Source organism: Cervus elaphus, chromosome 1 (assembly GCF_910594005.1).
Source record: "Cervus elaphus chromosome 1, mCerEla1.1, whole genome shotgun sequence".
Taxonomy (NCBI): Eukaryota; Metazoa; Chordata; class Mammalia; order Artiodactyla; family Cervidae; genus Cervus; species Cervus elaphus.
The window spans coordinates 43,505,542-43,528,389 of record NC_057815.1 but is presented as its reverse complement, the minus strand read 5'-3'; the positions used below and the strand labels follow the sequence as shown (position 1 = coordinate 43,528,389).

At 41.8% G+C, this 22,848-nt stretch overlaps 1 protein-coding gene across 2 annotated transcripts in view; it reads right to left on the bottom strand.

Annotated features, from left to right (window-relative positions):
* Window positions 1-69: 69 nt before the first annotated feature.
* Window positions 70-22,848, bottom strand: part of CBL (Cbl proto-oncogene) — an 87,284-nt gene continuing 64,505 nt past the window's right edge. For both annotated transcript variants that reach the window (XM_043900912.1, XM_043900920.1), the window contains 7 exons: window positions 21,750-21,881; window positions 21,284-21,664; window positions 19,426-19,520; window positions 11,009-11,149; window positions 10,523-10,623; window positions 9,418-9,600; window positions 70-8,423 (listed from right to left, as the gene is read on the bottom strand). In XM_043900912.1, coding sequence (XP_043756847.1) covers window positions 8,143-8,423; window positions 9,418-9,600; window positions 10,523-10,623; window positions 11,009-11,149; window positions 19,426-19,520; window positions 21,284-21,664; window positions 21,750-21,881 — 1,314 coding nt within the window. In that variant the 3' untranslated portion in view covers window positions 70-8,142. The remainder of the gene's footprint in view (window positions 8,424-9,417; window positions 9,601-10,522; window positions 10,624-11,008; window positions 11,150-19,425; window positions 19,521-21,283; window positions 21,665-21,749; window positions 21,882-22,848) is intronic.

Here is a 22,848-nt window from a genome sequence, read left to right as displayed (position 1 = left end):
TTATACATCTGGCCCTGTAGTTCCCCAATGCATTACTCCCTGACCCATGAATGAGCAAGAACTCTGGTCTGCTACAACAAAAGAAACTTTATTTAAAAATATTTTTTACAGACATGGGTGCCTGAAAAAGCTCTTTAGTTAACTGTGTATGGAAGTGAAAAAAATTAATAAATAACATTAGTATAACAGAACCTCTAAACATTAATACACTGGCAAGACAAAATGGACTTAAAATGAAAATGACTTTTAAAGCTCTGCTATTCTCTGTAAGAATATTTACCTTCTGTTTTATTCTTTACAGGTGAGAATGATTAAATACTGCTAATATAATTTTTTTATATTAATGACACATTTTTAAAATAGTCCACAAAAATCTCATCTAAGGTTTCATTTTGTTTTATTTTTAACACTGATATACAAATGGGACTCTTCATTCTGGAGAAAGCATCAAGTTCTCTCCAGCCCCACCCAGGCCAAGAATGTCAAAATCCTGAATAAGGAGGACTTTGAAAAGAACTGTTTCTATCTCCCAATTCTTTATTAAGTTAAAGGCAAGGAAGAACTGAGAAGAGGGAAAGAGACAAGTAAAACGTCATTATACAGAAAACTTTTGTTGTTGAAACCTACAGTGGCCACCATACTGAGGACAGGCTTCTGTTCCGGTACGTGGTCCTTGCCGCCCTGCCCAGGGGAAAACTCGCCCCTGCAGAGGCACTATCTGCTTAATGCTCTACGTCTGAAGTTTTCAAATGAAAGGAAAGCCAAGTCTTAAGAGAGAGGCAGGAGGTCTAGGCCAGTTCAGGATCCAGCATAAAGACAAGACAAGACAAACAACCTCCTCTTCTCGGGAGTCCACTCTACACTGTTCAATGCCGTTGGGTCACTGACAGGATCGGGAGGCTGGGTCACTTGAAACGGTCCAGAGGATACCTGGCAGTCATGGAACATTCTGTCTCCTGCTGAATACAGAACATCCAACCTGACAACTAAGATTCTGACTGGAGCCAACGAAATGATCCTGGGGTACAATGCTCATTTCTTCCAACTCAGCACTGTGGCTGGAGAAGGGACCGCTGACCCGCTGCACCTGGGTGCCACCTCCCCGGCCACATGGAGACACGTCCTCTCCCCTAGACTGGAGAACTAATGACCCTCAAGGTAGAGGAGCTAAGACTCTGGTATTTCCATATTAAGTCCTAAAATGCAGCCTGGGATACAGTGCTGCCTTAGAAAGGCACAAAATGTTTGGTTTTTTTTTTTTTTTTTTTCAGTGTGCTAAAAATTGTTTTGTTTTGAATAAAGCAAAAAGATATATAAGGTTAAAAATACCAAGTCACCACAGCCAGAAAGCAGGGGGAGGAGGTACCTCCTAGCTGCCACGCCCTTGCCACACATTTCAGCAGGAGGCCAAGGCCAGGACACTAAAACAAGGCTGAGACGGGCAGGTCGGGAGGCATCCACTCTTGTGGGCCTGGCGCCTGCAGGCTCACTCACCCCGACAGCAGAAGGAAGAAGCCAAGGAACAGAATACACAGGTCTACAGCCGGGTAAGCAGTCCCCTGCCTCGTCAGCTTCCAGACAGCCGTAAGCGCAGCTTCCTCAGCCACAAAGCGTGGTCAGAGGGAGGCGGGGAGGCGGGAACCGACACATGGGGCACATTAGCACCTATGTCGGAGCGCTGGGTGCAGGCGCACACACCCCCCACGCGGGGGCCCAGCAGGGCAGCGGCGCCAGGCCTGGAGAGGCTCAGACAGCCTGGACCGAGCAGACTCCCCTGGCCTCCCAAAGTGACCCAGGGGCAGGAGGAGGATTTGTGAAGGGCGCCTCTCACATTTTGGGGACCGAACAAGAATCTGGGGCAGGGCGATGAGAACTCTGATTTGTTCCACTGCCAGATCAGTAGGTTGGCGTTCAGCCTCCACTCTCTACACACACAGGGAGTGGTCGGCTACATTTTTCTCAAGAACTGAACAAGGGAAGGGGCAGTGAGATCTCCAAACAGTTGTTAGTCTGTTAGTCAACAGCTGGCCCTTTGGCACCGTGCTCTCCAGAAGACTGCCAGGGGGCCTCTAGGCAGGCCTGGCTCTCCCCACCCCGACTCCCCCACTCACTCCTGGGCTACTTTCCAGAAACAAGAAACATTGGTGCTCCCCCTCCGAAACCAACCCAGACTTCCTAGGACTAGGTGAAGGCAAGTGGCACGGCTGTCCCTCTGCCCCTGAATTCTAGAGCCTAGAAGGGAATTTCAAACACAGGCCCCAGCCTTCACCACGGGCCTCAGTGTGCATCTTTGGATTATTAGGCGACTTCGATGTACATCAAATGACTCCAGTAGTTTAAAAAAGTTGTAAGTAATTATGAACTGCATTAATAACAAGGGACAGGGTCCGGGATGAGAGAAATAAGATCAGAAGATTCAGGCAAGCAGAAGCACGGCTTTAAAAAACCAACAAACAAAGGCTTTACTACAGGATGACAAAGGAAGCAACCGGACAGAGAGGACAGATGCATCCTGTCGAAAGAGCTCTCAGCAGAAACTCTCAACTGGAATCTATACCTAATTCACATCCTGGCAACTGTCCCAATGTCATAAATTCTTACTGCAAAGTAGTTTTTGAGGTACCACGGACCTCAGTGATGCCTAAGGACATCACTGCAGAGGAAAGACTAGATGAAAGGGTAGGGAGGAGGACATGGAGGGACTGAGGCCACGGGCCTGGAGAATGAGTATGTTCTCAGCACTAAAACCTGAAGAGAGCCCAGAAGTCCACGGGCAGGGGCGACGGGGGATTTGTGATCTGCTCTCTGAAGAAACTGAAAGACGGCCAGAAACCTGAGATTAAATGAAGGCTAAGAAATGTCACCCAAGAACAGACTAGCTCTGGAACAGGAGAAACGGGTCCTGAAGAAAGAGGTAAGAAATCTTGGATGCCAGGACTCATAAAGGAAAGAAAAACAGGCAATAAACAGTGAAGACAGTAACCCAAGTTAACGTTAACCTAAGCGCTTCTTCAATGTCCCAGACACAGTCCCATGCCTGCCTTTCCCCTCTCAAGAAAGCAGTATGGTAAGCTTTGCTACTAAAGTATTGGTTTGGCCAAAAAGTGCATTTGGGTTTTCATGTCATGACATCATACACAAAAGCTGATTGAACTTTTAGGCCAACCCAAAATGGTTTAGGGTCTCTCTCACCTCCAGTCAGAACCTCCCACTGCCCCTTCTTCCCACCTGAACTAACCCGCGGCTGCCGCCCTGTGTGGCAAAGGCGGACTGGTTGGGTGCCCATACCTGATCAATATGCTGGGCTGATGACAGTTTTCCTTGAGAATATGAACAAAAGGAGCTGGGTATCTGTTAAAGTGACGATCCCTAGAACTGGGGGGCCATGAGGACTTGAGTACTAGGGTACTGATTTCACGGCCACACATTACTGACAAACAGATTTACTTGCAGGAGAAAGATCGAGTTGCAAAGTTTCTCAGCTCCATGCATAATCAACTGTACTGCTTCGCTGGGTTCTGGGAGATACTCTGCATCCTGATGACTCCCTCCTTTCTTCTGCTTGAATTCGGTTTCTGGTATCCGAAGGACTGCTCAACAGGACGGTCAAACATACAGTCTTGACCTTCTTCCACTATGCGCCCTCCTCCATGCATTAAGTGGCAACATGCATTTCTAACATGAGGCTGCTAATGTAGACTGAGATCAAAGTAACAGTAATGCTTTATGCTGAGAATACTTCAGATCGAATTTCTAGGGCATGAAAATCCAGGAGGAGAATAACGTGTTGACTCTTACACTAAGTTCCAGGGTCTCTAAGCTCCATACTCCTAGAGATACAGGCTGACATCTTTGAGAACTGAATTCAGTCTACCTCACTGCCTGGCTCTTGGGAGACCAAACAACTGGTGGACGATCAGGACCCAGAGACAGGCGCTCATTCTCCTCTCACAACTTTGGCTCTTCTAAAGAGACATAGGATCAGCAGGAAGGCTGTGGAACGATTGAAAACCAGTTCCACACAGGATGGGAGATGGTAAGAGGTCCCAGAAGGGTCATAAGAAAACTTCCTAATAAAGGGGAATAGGAATACAAGCAGCTGAGTAAAAAGATCAAGGAAGGCACTAGAGTGGAAAGGGGACTGTAGGCAGATGCTTTCCTTAAACATTTGACTGCCCTACTGTCCAACTCTGAGCCAATGAACAGACCCATCACACAGACTATAAACACATAAAAATGGTGGGTAATCCATGAGACTTACATGGAGGAATCTCCCAGACATTGTCAAAACTATAGGAAGATAACAGGGGTTAAGGGGAGCATCTTGAAATGATTCTTAACCAGGACAGCTCTATAAGGAAACGTATGTCTGCATACAGCTGTGACTATAAACTGCACAATCGAATTGGGAATGGGTATTTTAGGGCCAAATGCACATGCTAGACAGTCCAAGTACAATTCCTCAACATCAGTAAACCGCCTTGTGGTGGCAGGCGAGAACACAGAGCTGGCACTTGAGGCTCATGGTATTCACTCATAACCACCTGCTGAACGAACACACACTCTGAGAGCCAGGCCAATGGTCAGAATATCATTATTCCATGGGCAGTGGTCACTGCAGAGTCAGAAAGGCCAACAGCAAGAGGGGAGATTTACAGTTTGGGAAGAGGGCCTGTACCCCTCTGCCTCTCATGACGTGAGGTAGGAGAATATTCTGCACTAACACCATTGCTGGTCACATGCAAAAAGATCTAGATCTTGTTAAAGGGAACATATAGCTGGTCCTACTTTGCAAGCAAATATAAAAAAAAAACCTCATGTGTGAGGTTTCTGATTGAACCATAAAATATATTTTACTTTTCTAAAGAGGAAATAAATATTTTAAGTATGAGAAATAGCAACCCCCCTAATTTTTCTTCTAAATCCACAAAACAGCTAAATGATACTAACAGTACTATACTACGCCCTGGGCCCTGGTGTGAAGAGTCTGCATGAGAAGCAAAAGAACAGAAGGATGGCACAACACGCAGAGCAGGGTTGGGGGCACAGAGAGAGTTAGGGGAGAGAATGGCCACCCACAGGTATATAGCACTATTGATATAAATATTAACAGACAAATGCTGAGACGATAGACTGCCAAATCTATTATTTACCTAAACGGAGGTATATCACTGAGCCCACAGGTTTTTTCCACCTTGAGAACCCCTGACTTTAATAGAAGGAGTATGGCAGGGGCAGTGGATGAAACAGCCAGCCAGCAAGGAGGGCTGTAGAAAGCAGTCCAAGGAGACATGGGGAAGCAGGGTTGAACCGAAGAGCCTAATGCATTTGAGAAAAGGGGAAACAGCAAAGTGGTTTTAACCTTACCTGATAGCTAACAGAGGGGGAACCATTTGTAATTTAGAGGGAGAAAGGGGATGTGACTGCTCCAAATGGCAAAATTCAAAGCCCACTTGTGAAAGGGGAATTTAGTTAAATTCACAGCAGAACCAAAGAATTAAAAACTGCCACATGAACTGAGGATGAAGAATGGGTGACTGGTGCCTCAAAGGAAAATTTAAGAAATTATGGTTTTGGAAATATCCTCAAACAAGAGCCATGTGAAAACCTGCCTGAGGCTCATCTGGCAATCTCAGACTCAGACCCAGGCATGAACTCAGAGCACCCAAAGGAACCTCTCACCAAAAGGTCTGAGACCCTGAGTGCCCGTAGACAAACAACTGACAAGCTAAGAACCAGGCCAAGCAATGGTGCATATGTTCAGCACCGAGTTTGAGGGCTGACCCAATGAACCACACAGGTACTCAATGAACTGTTGAGTACTGAATGACCCAATGAACCATTATGAAAAAAAAAAAAGGATAAGCTTGCCTTTAGCGTATATAAGGAAGGACATAATCTTCAAAGAAGACTTTGCATGCACTTTGAAAAGACAAAGGATTTGCAGAACCACTGCTTTGTTCTCTTGTCAGATCTTCAGACTATAGGTAGTATCTACAGATGAGGAAAAACTCCAGCAGGCAGAGGTACGCAGGCTGCTGCCATGTTTTCTAGTTCTTCACCTAGGCCTTCCACATCTAAACAAAGTGCAAAAATGAACACTACCACAAGTGAAACACTATACCGGCTTTGAGCAGGAGACACACTAGGTTCCTCTTTCCGACTCTCTGTCGCTTTCCTCTGCCCTCTCCACCCTGACTGAGGCCCTCCTGCACCTGCTGGGGGCTGTGTCATTTCTGCCATAAAGAGAAAACAATGCGTAACCACGGCAATTCAGCAAGAATCCCCAAACCATCCACTCTGGAAATGTAAATGGCTCGGAGGCAAGAGGAGAAAAACAAAAGATCTAGGAGTAACTGAAAGCCAAGAAAAGAGTTAGAAAAAGCTTTAAGTCCAATTATGATAACATGGGAAGGAAAATAGATGCAAAGTCATTTCTGTTTAGATTGTGAGACAAAACCAGGTTTTAGATTGTGAGGCAGGTGGGTTTATCAAGGAGCAGGCTTGTTTCTGACCAGGAGGAAGGTTACCCACTGCCAGGGAAGTCAGTTAAAAGGCTCGGGCTGGCAGCATCTACAGGAACAGACCAATGAACTCTGAGTCTTCTTTACCAACTGGCAAGGGCACAAGCTGGGGTCAATGTTGTCTGAGTGCAATAAAGGCATTGATCACACCAGTGATGTCTAATGACCGTGGGGAACGCAGTCACTAAAGAGTATCTGAGAGCTAAAGGGAAGAAGAAAGGGGATGAGGAAGAAGAAGGAAATGCTACATTCCCAAAGCCATAGGCACAAAGAGAAAAGCGAGTCGCCAGGCAGCACCAGTGTAGGGTTGGTGCTAACTGTCAGCAGAATGCTGTGCTACCCTGGAGTGATACCCTCAACTCCTTAAAGAGCAAAGAAAAAAACTCACCTCTGAAAATATAACCTGGCTCATCATCACAGGGAGACACCCATATAAGCTGAAATTCACTGGGAAGAAAAGCTGAAGAGAGAAATCCTTATTGTCTGCTGTGTGCATTTTATGTATAACAAGGTAAAGAGCGTGTGAATGGAGCTTCCTAAGTGCTTCATGGTATTTGGGCCAGAAAGCCATGCTGGAAACAAATGTTTTCCCCTTCCCATTAAGTAGAAAATCTCATGATCTACATTAGAACACATACCTGGCACCAAGGCAACTGACTCCCGCAGACTACTTTCTGGGGAGAGCATGGAATGTATCTGAAGGCCTCTATCTCATATCAGTCATTATGTAATTACGATAATTAAAACATCTTTTTAAAAACAGATTCAATGTTCCTATAGAAACAGTGCTTTGGAGTGACCAGTGTTCGCTGCGAGTATCAAACAGGACCATAATGACAGAGCGACAGTACTTTTTTCCCACCTATCTACCAAACAAACCAACACCATCACACATTATAAAGAACATCCTATAAGCTGCTTGGCGTCAGTAAGGCTGATCACAGTAAGCCCACTGCCAATGACGGACACTAAGGAGGAGGAGGGCAGAGGAGACAGGGAGAAGACAGAGCAGGGGGGTGGGGAGGCGTTCTAAAAATACAAGACTTCAGCTATGCACATGACAATCCAAGCCAAAGGGGAGTGTTTGAGTTGTAACACACGCTGGGGTTGGGGAGAAAACCACAGTAGATGGGAGTCTTTAAGATTCCTTCCTAAACCTCTTGTGCTAATTCCCCACCTGGAATTTACACACACAGCAGGTTAATCTTATAACCACAGGACACACACAACCACAGACAGACAGACAAAACGCATACAACCATATCCTTAACCCAAGAAAGTCTTAAGTCCTCAATTAGGATTTAGAGCACAGTACTTCTGCTTTCTGGACTTTTCCCCAGGTAGGCTACCATTTCACAAAAATCCACACTCTTTCCAAGTGGGAACTGAAGGACACCTTCAAATGCACTCTTAAAACATTAAGAAAAGAATCAAGCCTCCTAGCTGTTCCGTCCTCAGTCCACTGCTTTGAAATCTTGGAACCACAGATGTGATACCCCACAGACAGGGCAAGACCTCACTGTGAAGTTTCCAAAGGAACCTAGCCGCCCTTTAGGGTGCTACTTGAGCGAGAGCTCCCGGCTCCTCGGTCCTCTAAGCTGCGGCAGGGAGGGGTGTGCTAGGTGGCAACGTGGGCCGGAGAAGAAATAGAAACGAATTCCCGGAGGATGTTTTTGGCCATTTCAATGTTGTTGTGGGCAATGACCAAGGCTTTCTGAATGTCCTGATAGGAGTAGCCCTGACTCAGGAGGCTCTCGATCTCGCTGGAGAGCTGCGGGGAGGCGGCAGCCGAGGTGGCAGCACTGCTCTGCTGACAGCTGCCTGCTTTCCGTTCAGAGTTGATTCTCCGAGGGAACGGCTTGGGTGGCCTCTCAGGAACCTGGGCACTCTCAGTGAAGTCTGGAAGAAATCGGAAAGAGAATATTTGCAAATCTGGGGGCGGGTGGGGGTGGGGAGAAAGTCTCATCTAATAACAATGTGCTAGTATGAGATATTACTGACCCACTGTCAATCGGGTACATGTGTTCTTCAGTCACACAGCTGGGTTTTTACAGCTTTAAGAGTTTTAGTGTACAGCCTTCCTCTCACGGCAGGACAACCTTCTACAGACACCATGCACTTGCCCTACTGACGGGGACCATGCTGCCCTGCCCACACAACATCTGCAACACGCTTTACACTGAGCACCAAATTTTCACATGCATTACTGCCTGAATAAGTCAAAAAACATTTCTGAGGGGCCAGAGCAGGCATTAGATTTCTCCCTTTACAAATCAAGGAACAGAAATAAGCCGAGGTCACAGTGAAGAAGCATTAAACAAGGCTGGGTGGCAGGGGATCACTGCCTGTTTGGGCAATGGATGCCATGTATCTTTTTTCACCAGCTGTCCTAAAGGCTGTCTTCCGTTAGTTACTAAAGTGACAGAAACTCTGGCCACTGCGTTCCCAGGCGGCCACAGGTGCAAGAAGGACAGCCCTTAACAGTTGAGGTCCAAATGTGGGCTGGCTCTAGGCCCACTCAGATGCTTTCCAGAGCCAGTACGCCTCCCTTCCAGTGGGACAGGGCCTAGAAGTCAGGAATGTGTGCTCCAAATCATCAAGCTGAATTATCACTGTCATCACGCATGCTCAGATGAGCCAGAAAGCCTACCACCCCCAACATAGGCAGAGCCAGGGTGTAGGTAATAACCTTATTTCTAAGTCAGGCAAAATTCTCAAGAGTCTAAATCAACTTTAACTTCCCAATTTGGGTCCCAGGACCAGCTTTCCTCCCACTTTGGTCCACTCCTTTCAGCTACTGACTTACTGTCACTAGGCAGTCATCTCTGTCTTGGTATAAATAGGGAGCCAACACAGCATTTCTGGGTAAACCTGAGGGAGCCTGGAGACTCACGTGTGGGGGGATCACCTTCCAGGGACAGCCAGCCAAAGGAGGAACTGGCGTTGGAGATGTCGGAGAGCGTGCGGCGGGCCAGCACCACAGGCACAGGTGGCTTGGGAACATCATACCCGTCCTCTTCATTTTCTGATTCCTCAGGGCCAGTGTTGGCATGGGCTGCAGCCAAATTCCCTTCACCTAGAGAAAAATGTGTGCAGTTATCCTCTTTTTCTAACATACTTCTCTGTCTAACATTTCAGGACAGGGACATCCACTCATCGAGCATATATAGCATCAAACAGTTACTGAATATCCATTTTGGGTCAAACACTGTGTGGCCCTGTGGGTAGAAATAAAAGAAACAAGGAACCAAAATCTGCACCAATCCTGCAGCTCTATTTTTCTAAATATGTCAAAAGCTACCCTGGCCAAGGTTAACGGCCACTGAAATCCAAGACTCAAGCACCACTTTACAGCATTCAGTCAACATTTTCATCTGCATTTCACCTTGGAAGATCAGCCAAAGGGCCCTGTTGTATGTACTGCCTTCTTGAACTTTCAACTTGGTAAGCTAGTTAATATGGGAATGGAGTATTCACCACCCACACACACAAGAATTTCATCAATGTTGAAAAGCAATGGGAGTAAGAGGGAGCTAGCTGCCAGCACTGCAGGTCCAGGCCATATAACACAAGGGCTGCCAGGCCCTGGAAGGATGAAAATCCCAAATGGAACTGGCTGTGTGAATGAAAAATAAAAGAGAAGAAAGGCCTTTACTGCCATAGATCAAAGATACTTTGCAAAGAAAATTATTTAAGAATATTCCACTTAGATCAAGCTCTCATTGGCCAGACATTATCAGCTCATTCCTCCAGCACATCAATGATTGTTAAAGCAGCAGAACTGGGGACTTCCCTGGTGGTCCAGTGGCTAAGACTCCATGCCCCCAATGCAAGAGGCCCAGGTCTGATCCCTGGTCAGGGAACTAAGATCCCACATGCTGCAACTAAGAGTTTGCACGCCACAACTAAAGATCCCACATGCTGCAACTAACACCCGGCATAGCCAAATGAATAAATAAATTTAAATAAATAAATAAAGTAGCAGAATGACTACTCACCAAACGTACCACTCTCTGTGACAGATGGCGCCACCTGGGACTGAATATTATACATGGCTTCGTATGTACAGCTATCGACCTGCTGGTCACAGTCACACGTTCTGGACCGGAAGGAAAGTGGCATAATGATCTTCAGAAACAGAACTCTGTTATCTGCAAACTTAGCAGGAGTCACTTAATTCACAACTTCTCTAGACCCTGATTCTATCAAGATAACACTCTCCCTTCGCCAGTGTCACTACTAGTAAATATCATAAGATTGACTCCTATTATGAGTAACAGCTGTGTATGTTTTTGAAATTATTGTGATGCTCAAGAAACATTTAAGTAGAACTGCTTACAGCTGCAAGAAGCTTAAAACATTAGCGGCTACACACATCTTTCTGCTTTATTTTTGGCTGGATAACACTATGTGCAGGCAGCAAGCCAAGCAGGTGAGTGAGTTGGTGTCAACTGAATTCCCAAACAGGACTGTTGTGAACCTACCGTGAACTCTGCGCTATCTCTGGAGGCCACTTCACTTCTGGCTTTTGAAGTCCCAGGGGCCTAGAGGAAGGAGTCATATACTCTGTATCCTCCTCATTTTCACACTGCTCCCCAGGGGGCAGCTTTGGCACAGGAAGAGGTCTGGAAGAGGAAGAATAGAAAAACAGAAAAAGAAAACAAAAAGAATGAACTGCTTTGCAATTACCTGAAATAATTTGAAAATCACTGTGGCAGAAGAAATATATAACATCCTCAGATGTTCAAGATACTCCTAGTAAAAAACAGCAAGCATGATTCTAAACACATAAGAATGGCAATGAGTATATTACCTATTGCCAATTACTGTCTGACTCTAGGTGGTAAGATTCTGCTAACTTTCTTTAGCATTGCTCACCTGTGTTTTTAAAATATTCTTATAACACATACTATTTTCATAAAGAGAAAAAGGTCATTAAAAGGGTAATCCAAAAATTTTAATTACAATTCTTTTTGTTGATGCTAATAAAAATATAAAACTACACCATTTATTCATTAAGCATTTTGGCAATACATACTTTAAAACATTCACATTCTTCTGTCACAGTAATTCTACCTTGGCTGCATCTCTGGCTATGTAGAAAGATACACTGAAGTAAAATCATTACATTAAAAGCTTTTAAACAAAATAAATATCCAACAACAGGAATGATTAAATATATGATGTCATAAATTTGCGGGAGATAGTGAAGGACAGGGAAGCCTGGTATGCTGCAGCCCATGGGGTTGCAGAGAGTTGGACACAACTGAGCAACAAAATAGTCACATTATGTAATAATATGCAATCATTAAAAGTGAAGATTTTGAAGAACTTTTTAACTGAAAGGAAGAAGTGCCCAATATATAATGCTAAGTTTAAAAAAAGGGAAAACATAAAACTATATTGATCTAAAACATACATACATTTTACATGTCTACAGCCATGACCAAGTAGCAAGTATAGTCTGACCATCTGCCTAGAACAGCCAGCTATAAAAGCAGGAAACTATACAAAAGAAAGAAGCAGAGGCATATTCTCTTTCCAGAGGCAAGGAGAATACACTGCATTAAGCCCCATATTAGGAGTTCTGAACTTGGGCTTTCAATGTAGATTTCAACAGACTGAGGAGAGAGGGATTGGAATTCGGGAATACCACGATGGCCAAGACACAAGGAGTCAAAAATCCTGGAGAAGGGAACGGTAGAGACACAGGTTTGAAATGCTGCCTGCAATTTTCCCTAGAGCTACTGTGAATCCTTAAACCATGTATGCATGGGACAACATTCTGAGAAACTAAGCAAAAAGCAGTAGTACTTTGGCTGTCTTGCCAAACTAGAGAGACAAAGTTGAAAGTAACAAATATGGCCTTTAAAATAGTTATAATTCAATAGTATATATAATATACTATATAATAGTTCAAGAAAAAAGAGAATTTTATTAGAAAGCTATACATGAAAAGTCTAGAACCTAAAAACATAGCATTTGTTAAGATGGATTCTGGGGCAGATTAGAAACTGGGGAAAAAAAAAAAAGATTAGGCAAGTGAAATAGAGTAAGAACTATTCCAATTCAAGTAAAGAGAGGAAAAAGAATGGAAAACATGGAAATGAGCAAAAGAGCTATACAAGGTATGATGAAAAGGCCGAACTTCCAGGTAACTGGAGTCATAGAAGAGAGAGACTGCACAGTTTCAGTCTATCTGAGGAAACAGTACACGCTGGAAACTAACACAACACTGTAAATCAACTATACTCCAATAAAAGTTTTAAAGAGAAAAAGGAAATACTGCCTGAGATTTTCTATGCTGATTTTTTTTGTTGGGGTGGGGGCAGGTGGAGAGAAGGGGGCTGCACTGCATGGCTTACAGGATCTTAGTTTCCCAACCAGGGAATGAACCCAGACTCTTGGCAGTGAGAGCACAGAATCCTAACCACTGGACCACCAGGGAATTCCCAGTGGCTGAGATTTTCTAAAACTGATTAAAAGCATCAAATGGCAAAATCCATAAACTCGAAAGCCTTAAGCATAAATATAAAGAAAACTACATAGGCACATTATAGTAAAACTGCTGGGATTCAAAGACACAAAGGTGTTATAAGTAGTCAGAAAAAGAAACACTACCCTTGAAGGAGCAACATTACTCTCATTTTCCAACAGATACAATAAAAGTCAGAAGGTGGTGTGATATTTTTAAAGTGCTGAAAGACATGGGTTTGAATTGCATTGGTGCACTTTTATGCACATTTTCCCCATAAATGCATACTATAGTACTACACAATCCACAAAGTTGGTTGAATTTGGATGCAAAACTGTGGATACAGAGGGCGCACTGTAGTTATATCTGGATATTCCAATACATAGTGGGTTGGTGCCCCTAACTCCTGAATTGTTCAAGGATTGACTGTACTATATTTAGTAAAAATATCTTTAAAAAATGAATGATAAAAGATATTTTTAAATTTTTTTTTTTTTTTGATAAAAGATATTTTAAGTCAAAGAAGATTTAAGTGAATCCACTAATAGAAGATACACTAACACACTCTCCTCTTTCTCTCCCTCTGTTGCTCTAAAGGAAGTTATCTAGGCAGAAGGAAAAAGATTTCAGATGGAATGATGGCAAAGCAGGAAGAAATGAAAATACTAGAGGATAAATATGTGGAAATTTAAATGTCCTTGAAGTGTTAAGAGGCCCTGATTCCAAGTGGACTCTAATGATCATGAGTCAAGGGTATATGTTGGAGTCCTGAAGATAACTGTTAAAAGAATATAAGGAGAGAAATGGTATAATAAAAAGTATTTTACTCCCAAAGAAAGAAAATTGGAAAAGGAAAAGAAAAAAATGAGCAAAGACAGGAAAAATGGGGGAAAGGGTAGGGAACAAATATTTTAAAACAAAAATGCTAGACTGGATTTAAGGGGGAAAAAAGCCAAAAAGTATATCTATATATACTGCTTACAAGAAACATACCTTCAAACATCCCTTCAGCAGGAAAGTTGAAAGTAAAAGGATGGAAAAAGATCAAGCAAACACTAAAAGAGAGCTGAGTCCAGGGGTTAGGACTCTGATACAGACATTTTAATATAAGTCAAACTCCAGGGGGTCACAAAGAGTCGGATAGGACTTAAGCAACTGAACAATAACAATAAAGCAGACTAAGGCTGGTTTGAAGCACAATCAGAGAGTAAATGGAGTAACAAGAACAATGATTATTTAGTTAATAATTCTAAATTTCTATGTACCCTGATTACATAGACTAAATACACATACAAATGGACAGAAATAAACAGAAAAAAGAGAGACCCCCCAATTATAGGCGGAGTTATTAAAATAACACCTCTTAGTATTTGACAGAACATGTAAATTTAAAAACAAATCAGCAAGGAGATAGTACAATTGAATACAATTAACAAACCTGACATATACAGAATGTTGTGCCCAACAACTGCAGAATATCCATTTTTATAAAATGAAGGTGGTAATAACACATACAGAATTTACCATAAACTAGTCAATAAGGAAGGTCCCACAAATGGCACAAATTTAAGTCACAGGGTATAGTTTCTGACCTCACTGGAAGGAAGCTAGAATGCAGGAACAGAAAAATAACTAGAAAATCTTCCAATATTTGAAAATCAAGGAACATATAAACAACTGATAGTCAAAGAAGAAATCACAAATGGAAAATCATCATATAATTTGAAGTGAATGATAAAGAAAACATGACATATCAAAATTTGTGGTTTTACAGCTACAGCATCTGTTATGGACTGAATGTTTGTATCCTTCCCAAAACTACTGTCTTGAGGCCCTAATCCCCAGTGTGGCTATATGTGTGAACATTGAGCATCTGAGGCAGTAACTAAGGTTGGATGAGGTCATAAGGATGGGCCCCAACCCAACAGGATGGTGTCCTGATATGAAGAGACACCAGAGAGCCTGCTGTTGCTCTCTATACCTCTCCCTCAACACATGTATGAAGGAAAAGCCATGTGAGAACATAGTGAGAACGTTATGTAAGCATATAAGCCAGTAAGAGATTCCTCACCAGAAACCAAATATGCTGACATCCTGATAGATCTTGGACTTCCAGTTGCCAGAACGATGAGAAAATTAAATTCTGCTGCTTAAGCTGCCCAGTCTGTATGCAGTATTTTGTTATGGCAGCCTGAGCAGATTAACAGAGCACCCAGCTCATGGAGCTAGAAAAATAACAAATAAAGCCTAAAGAAAGTTGGAAGAAAAAAATATGAGGAGAAAGCAATGAAACAAAAAACAGATACTCAAGGAGGATTCTGGGGAGATGGTAGAAGTTGTCTGATGTAACCATTTTGGAACTCCAGAGTCTGTTGAAGGCTTGTAACTGCCAGGTAAAGGTCAGGATGCTAAATTGCTATTAATTTCAGTTCTTAGCATAGTAGCAGCTATCCATTCCCAACCCTTGTCACAGGGCAGGCAGCTGTACAAATGTTCCTGGAGCAGCCTGCACGTAACATTCAGGAGTCAAGGTGGACAAAAGGACTCAGCCCCTCAAATGCTGGGAATCTGTTCTGATGACAGACTGCTGCTCCTGTTCACCGAGGTGCTCACAAAGGGGCAGGAGCAGCGGCCACTGCTGCTGCACCTCCCTGCACTGTAAATCCCTCCCACTCTGGCTGAAGTAACTTCCATGAGATTTAAAGGACGATGTGGAGAAAAATCAAGAAAACCATGTGGAACAAAATGGAAGTATCAATAGAAACAGAAAAACCTAAGAAAAAACAAAAAAGAAATTCTAGACTGAAAAGTACAAGTGAAATGAAAAAAAAAAAAAATCACTAGAGGGAGTCAAAGGTATACTTGAGCAGCGAGGAGAAAGAATCAGTGAACTTGAAGAGAGAACAATGGAAATTATCAAGGCTGAGGAATAAACAGAAAGAAAAAAAGACTGAAGAAAACCAAACAGAGTCTAAGGGAGCTGTGGGACATATCACCACCAAAGGACCAACCTACACACTGTGAGAGTCCTAGTAGAAGAGAGAGAAAAAGGGGCAGAGAGAATAGATGAAGAAATAAGGGCCCCAAACTTCCCAACTCAATGAACACAAACATCTGAGAAGTTCAACAAACTCCAAGTAAAAGGAACTCAAAAAGACTCACACTCTTAAAAGACAAAGATAAAGAAAGAAGCAAACCATCACACATGAGGGATCCTCAATGAGATTATGAGCAGACTTCTCATCAGAAACTTTAAAGGCCAGAAGACAGTCGGCTTATATATTCGAAATGCTAAAAGAAAAGAAGCTCTCAACCAAGAATCCTACACAGGCATACCTTATTTTACTGCACTTCAGAGACAGCATTTTGTTGTTGTTTTTTAATAAATTGAAGACCTGGGGCAACTCTGTATCGAGTAAGTCTACTAGCACCATTTTTCTAACTGCATTTTCTCACTTCATGTCGTGTGCCACATTTTGATAATTCTCAAGATATTTCAAGATTTTTCATTATTATATTTGTTACAGTGATCTATAATCAGTGATATCTGATATTACTATTGTAAAAAGATTATGACTTGCTGAAGGCTCAGGTGATGGTTAGAATTTTTTAGCGATGAAACATTTTACATTAAGGTGTGTGTGTGTGTATATAAGACACAATGCAACTGCACACTTAACAGACTACAGCATAGTGTAAACATAACATTTATATATACTGGGAAACCAAAACCAAAGAATTCAGGTGTCTCACTTTACTGCAATATTCACCTTCATGCAGTGGTCTGGAACCAAACCACAGTATCTTTGAAGTATACCTGCATCTGGTAAAATTGCTTCCAAAAGTGAGGGAGAAATCAAGATATTCCCAAACAAACAAAAGCTGAGGGAGTACATGACCACTAAACCTGCCCTGTAAGAAATGCCCAAGTAAGTCCTGCAGGGTGAAATGAAAACACTAGACAGTAATTTCAAGCTGTATGGAGAAATAAAGACTTGCATAAAAGTAAATACACAGACAGTTATAAAAGCTAGTATTGTTGTAAGAGTGGTTTGTAACTGTACTTTTTTTTTCCTACATGATTTAAGAGACTAGTGCATTTAAAAGGAAAAAAATCCATAATTAACAGTGTAAAAGCCAGTGTTACTGTAACTTTGGCTGGTTAACTCCAAATCTCTTTTTCTGTATAAATTTTAGGAAACCAATGCACTTAAAAGAACTAGATCATAATCTAGTTTAAAAATACTAGGGGCACACAATATATAAAGATGTAATTTAGTGACTCAACAACGAAAGGGGTGTGGTGGAGCAGTAAAGGAGCAGAGTTTTTACATGCTGGTATAAATTCAAATTACACTGTTATAGCTTTGGGATGTTACATATAATCCCTATGGTAACCACAAAGAAAGAATCTATAGAATATACACAAAAGGAAATGAGAAAGGCACTTAAAACATTTCACCACACACACACACACACAAACCCAAAAACTAAACACAAAAGAAAGTAATGCAGGAAATGAGGGACAAAAAAACTACAGGGAATACAGAAAACAAACAGCACAATGATAGAAGTCCCTCCATATCAGTAATTGCTTTAAATATAAATGAGCTAAACTCTCCAATCAAAAGACAGAGACTTTGGATTGGATTAAAACATACAATCCAAGATATGCTATCTATAAGAGACTCATTTGAGACTCCATGACACAAACAGGCTGAAAGTCAAAGGATGGATTAAGTTATTCTGTGCAAATAGTAACCAAAGGGGTGAGGGGAGGAGGGAGCTATGCTAATATTCAGACACAATAGACTTTCAGTCAAAAAAGGTTACAAGGGACAAAGAACATTATATAAACTGGAAGATTTAACAATTATAAACATTTAGACACCTGAGATCAGTCCTGGGTGTTCACTGGAAGGACTGATGTTGAAGCTGAAACTCCAATACTTTGGCCACCTGATGTGAAGAGCTGATTCACTGGAAAAGACCCTGATGCTGGGAAAGATTGAGGGCAGGAGGAGAAGGGGACGACAGAGGATGAGATGGTTGGATGGCACCACTGACTCAATGGACATGGGTTTGGGTGGACTCTGGGAGTTGGTGATGGACAGGGAGGCCTGGTGTGCTGTGGTTCATGGGGTCACAAAGAGTCGGACACAACTGAGCGACTGAACTGAACTGATACACCTAATGACAGACCATCAAAACATCAATATATGAAGCAAAACCTGACAGAATTGAAGGGAGAAACAGACAGCTCTACAATAACAACTGGAGATTTCAACACCCTACTCATAATCATGGACACAAAAATCAAATATAAGATAAGTAAAGAAACAAAGGACTTAATACAATAAACCAATTAGATGTAATAGACAAACACAAAAAACCTCTACTCAACATTAACAGCACACACGCTCTTCTCATGTACAAACAGGACACCTTACAGATGGACAATATGTTATGTTAGGCCACAAACTAAGTCTCAATAGATTTTTTAAAATATCATACAAAATATTTTCTCTAATCACAACAGATAAAGTTACAAATCAATTTAAAAAAAAGTAACACTGAAAAGTCCCCAAACTGTGGAAATTAAATGATATACTCCTAAATAACTGTGTAGCTGAAACCATACTGGCTCCATTCTGTGAGCTCCATCTTACACCTGCAGTCCCATGCCTTCCCCTTCTCTGTGACTGGGCTTCAGCCTGCTCACAAGGAATATGCCCAAGCCAGGTGACTTCCCTATCAACTTTTACGTTTGTTTCATCTGACATGAAAAACTCGAGGAATACCTTCAGCTGACATAGATTAATGGTCTGTGAGGAATAATGGCAAGAGATTCTCCCCCCAGCTCGCCCCACCCGGTTCCTATTGCTGCAGACACACTTCTCCTTTAGGAGTCAGATTCTATCTTTAGCTTTAGCCCCTTTATACTCCCTTGTTCCCCTTTCAGTGACGTGCAGTGCAGCTCCAAGTGCCTCTGGATGGTTGTCTGCCCAATACTGCCTATATGTAAGTTTCCCACAATACACTCCACATTGTACCTTATTTTGCTTTTTTTTTTTTTAAGAAGGTCTCAAAGTTCCTTCTCATTCTGTATTGTTGGAAGAGGATGTTTGCTATGACCAGTGTGTTCTCCTGACAAAACTCTCTTAGCCTTTAATTACCCTGTTTCATTTTTACTCCAATTACTCCAGATATCTCTTGACTTCCTACTTTTGCATTCCTACTATGTACATATACACAGAGAAAATAATGGAAAGAAACAGTCCAATACATGATAATTTTTACATAATAGAAATACAGGTCAATTTTTATTTTCTTCTTTACAACCCTCTGGGTTTTCTAAATTTCCTATAAACAAGTTGTTTGAAAGTATCAACTCCACTGTATGAAATACAGTTTTAGTAAACTTACCTGGCAGCCAGAGAATAAATGGCATTGGCAGATGCGGAAGGTTTGATTTTGGGATGCTCACACTCTGCACCTGCTAATGGGCTGCTATTCATATTCTGGAAAGAAGAGAGTTAAAAAAAAATGTTCTTAATATAGCTAAGCATCTCCTCTTATTTAATCTATTCAAAATAACAAGAACAGTCATATAGACAGAGACCTCATCCTCAATGCCATGCTTTGGGCTTATTATATGTGACAAAAGTATAGTTGAAGGTTCAAATATAAGGGTTAGGGAGGGTAGATCTAAAAATGAGGCAATGAAATGAGGGGTTTTTTTGTTTGTTTTAATTCTAGAAAGATCTGAGGAAACTGGTTGTCTGCACAATTACCATTCTAGCTTTAAAAATCTACATATTTTTCTATATTAATGCCACTGAAAGTCAAACCTAATCCACTCTCACTAATTAAGACTGCCTATATCATAAATGCCACTTAAATGCTAAGTTACCTTCCCCTTTCCCTTTCAACCATGAAATGCATAGTTCATTTAAGGACCACAGCATTTCTCAACTTTACCCTCCAATTCCATCTTCTTCTTGGGTTTGTAACTGCCCACTGGCCAATTCTTCCTTTAATGGCTCGTGTCAAATTCAACATGTCTATCCCTAGTTAGCCAGGTTAAAAACCTCTGCGGTGTGTGCATAGGTGTATATATGTACATGCGACCTCTCATCCTTTTTTCCACCGACCAACTGCTTTCAAGACTCACTGGGTCTGTGTTCCATGCTCCCTGAAGTCTCTACCTAACCAGGCTCCCCATTCTGTTCCTGGACCAGGAGTCTCCCTCTCGTTTACCCCGTACCAGCTATGTGGGGCCCCTCTGTGATTACAACCACAGACTCTCCCAAACTCATCTGCTTTCCCTCCATCCCATGTTGCTCCAAGTCTTTGCTCAGAAATGTATGTCATCCCTTCATGTACCTCCCCATCCCAAATCCAGCTTTCTCTACACCGTTTTCACCCTATGTTTCTCCACAGCATTCATCAGCATCCAAAACTTTTTATATTTTATAGGTTATCTTGTTTATTTCCCATCCTTCCTCCAGTAGAATGTAAACTTTTGGAGGGCAAGATTTTTTGCTGAGTGCATAAAGAACCAACAAAAAGAAAAAGAAAAAAAAAAGAACCAACAAAAGAATGAATACACCTCTCCCACCCCCAATTCTATCCCTTATCTCCTGCTTATCCAATGGACTGCTAACCTGTCTTTCTTCAATCCATTCTCTTTCTAATCCATTCTGCATACTATTCCTAGATTCCTCTCTCTCTCTCTTTTTTTTAGATTCCTCTCTTTAAGCCATCATTTTGGTCACATTACTGCACTAATTTAATCTTCATGTACTCTTCATTTATACCAAATAAATTCCAATTCTTCTGGGAGGGTGCCCTCTAATCTAGCAACAATGTTCCTTTCTAGCCCCCTTTCCTACTCTGATACACAAAACTTCTCCTCCTCTCAAATTAAACACTTCTTATTCCACAATACATCTTAAGCATTTCTGTCATTGTAATCTATCTTAAAACAGCATCCACTTTGGAAAGAATACTTCAAATTCAGATGCCACTCTTATAAAGCCCTCATGATTGCTCTATCTGGAAATAATCTTTTCTTTCTCTAAAATTAAAGTGTTTTCTATTCATACAACTCATGGCAGAAATATGCTTATTGCATTTATAAACATATTAATAGATAAACTTCTTGAAAATAGGGATTATATTATCTCTGAATCCAGTACAAAACATAACATAGAACATTCCCCATCAATGTCATCCACAAATATTTGTTACTAAGATAAATAATTTCAAAATGAGGACTCACCATGGAGGTATCCAGATTGAATGTGCTTCCGAGCCTAGGCATATCAGTTCTGGGTTCCATTTGTGAGGGCAATGAAAATGGAAGTGAATGCCGGTTGGTTAATTCTCTCCCTGTCCAGGGGTCACTAGGGTTTGGGGCAACTACTGGTACTTTGGGGATTGGCCGATGTAGCCATGACGCTTCTCCAATGCGGCCAGAGGGGACAGGGGGCAGTTTGTCTCTGGATGGACAGTCACCCGGTGTACAAGGCAAGGGGCGTCTCTGAGGCCGGGTTTCTGCTCCACCAGAATACGGCCGGTCTGGAGGAGGTGGCGGTGGAAGATCTCGAAGAGTGGGAGGTATTGGTAATGGTTTGTCCTTATGAAGAGAGCCAGGAGGAGCCTATGGAAGCATGATGGAAGCAATCAAATTCTACTAATCCACAAAAAAGAATCAGAAAAAACTGCAGAAATGGATAATGCTTTACCTTAGAAGCAGTTCCAAGACCAGAAGCACTTGAAGGGATAGATATTCGCTGCTGTAGAAGGTCAAGTCGTGGTGGCACTGGGGGAAGGGAAGCTTGTGGGGCCATGGAGAATGGAGAAGGAGGTCGTTCCACCTAATACAAGTAACAATTTCCTAATAGGTTATTTTTTTTTGGAGAAGGGGTAACTATCAACTCCTAAAGCTGTAAACAAGTACAATATGAACAGTGAATATAGCAATGAGCCTGACTTTGGCTTACGGAAGCACTTTCTGAATTATTTTTATGTTACCATAAGAGGGCGCTCTCAATCACAAAAGTATCATAGATACAAGCTACAAAGCTTATATGTAGAAATTACTGTGCTGTAAAAAGCTTCCAAGTTTATAATTTTAAAAAACTTTACGATCTCCCATCTCTTAATCTTCAGAAGAAAAAAAATCTTTTCAAGATTAAAAAAAGAAAGTCGTACTAAAAGAAAGGGATACACATTAATCTCTCAACAAATCATGTAGGAAAATAATGCCTAAGGAGCAGAATGAAGGAAGAAATCAAAGTAAATAAACTCTCCAGAGGTTATTATGATTCAAAGAAAAAAAGAGATTTATAAGATAAAGTGATCGATGGTATTATTAAAAAGCATCTTGTGTTCTTCCAAAGAAATGTTATCTCAATTGAGTAATTAAAAGGGATGATATTTTTGTCAATTTGTATTCTGAAAATTGTGCCAAATCAAAAGAAACAAATAAACGTATAACCTTTTCCATTTCCCTGCCCACAGCAGGGTGATGAATAGCTGATAAGCTTGTCCAAGTAGGCTGTCAAGAGATATACGAGAATTTATACAAAATACTACTTTGCATTTCCTGAAAGCAAAACAGATGGAAAATAGGCAAATATGTATTACAAGCACTTATGTAAAATGACAGAAAAACAATCATCTCCATATTAAGTCCTATCATTAATGCCAGGATGGGAATAAGGGAAAAAGCCTGCGTTACAGGTTACTTGCTCTGACTCACGCTTAAGAACATGGCCTCCACGTCAATGAAGCGTGAGCAGCGCAACACCTCAAGGGTTAAGAAAGTGAAAAGTCACACTT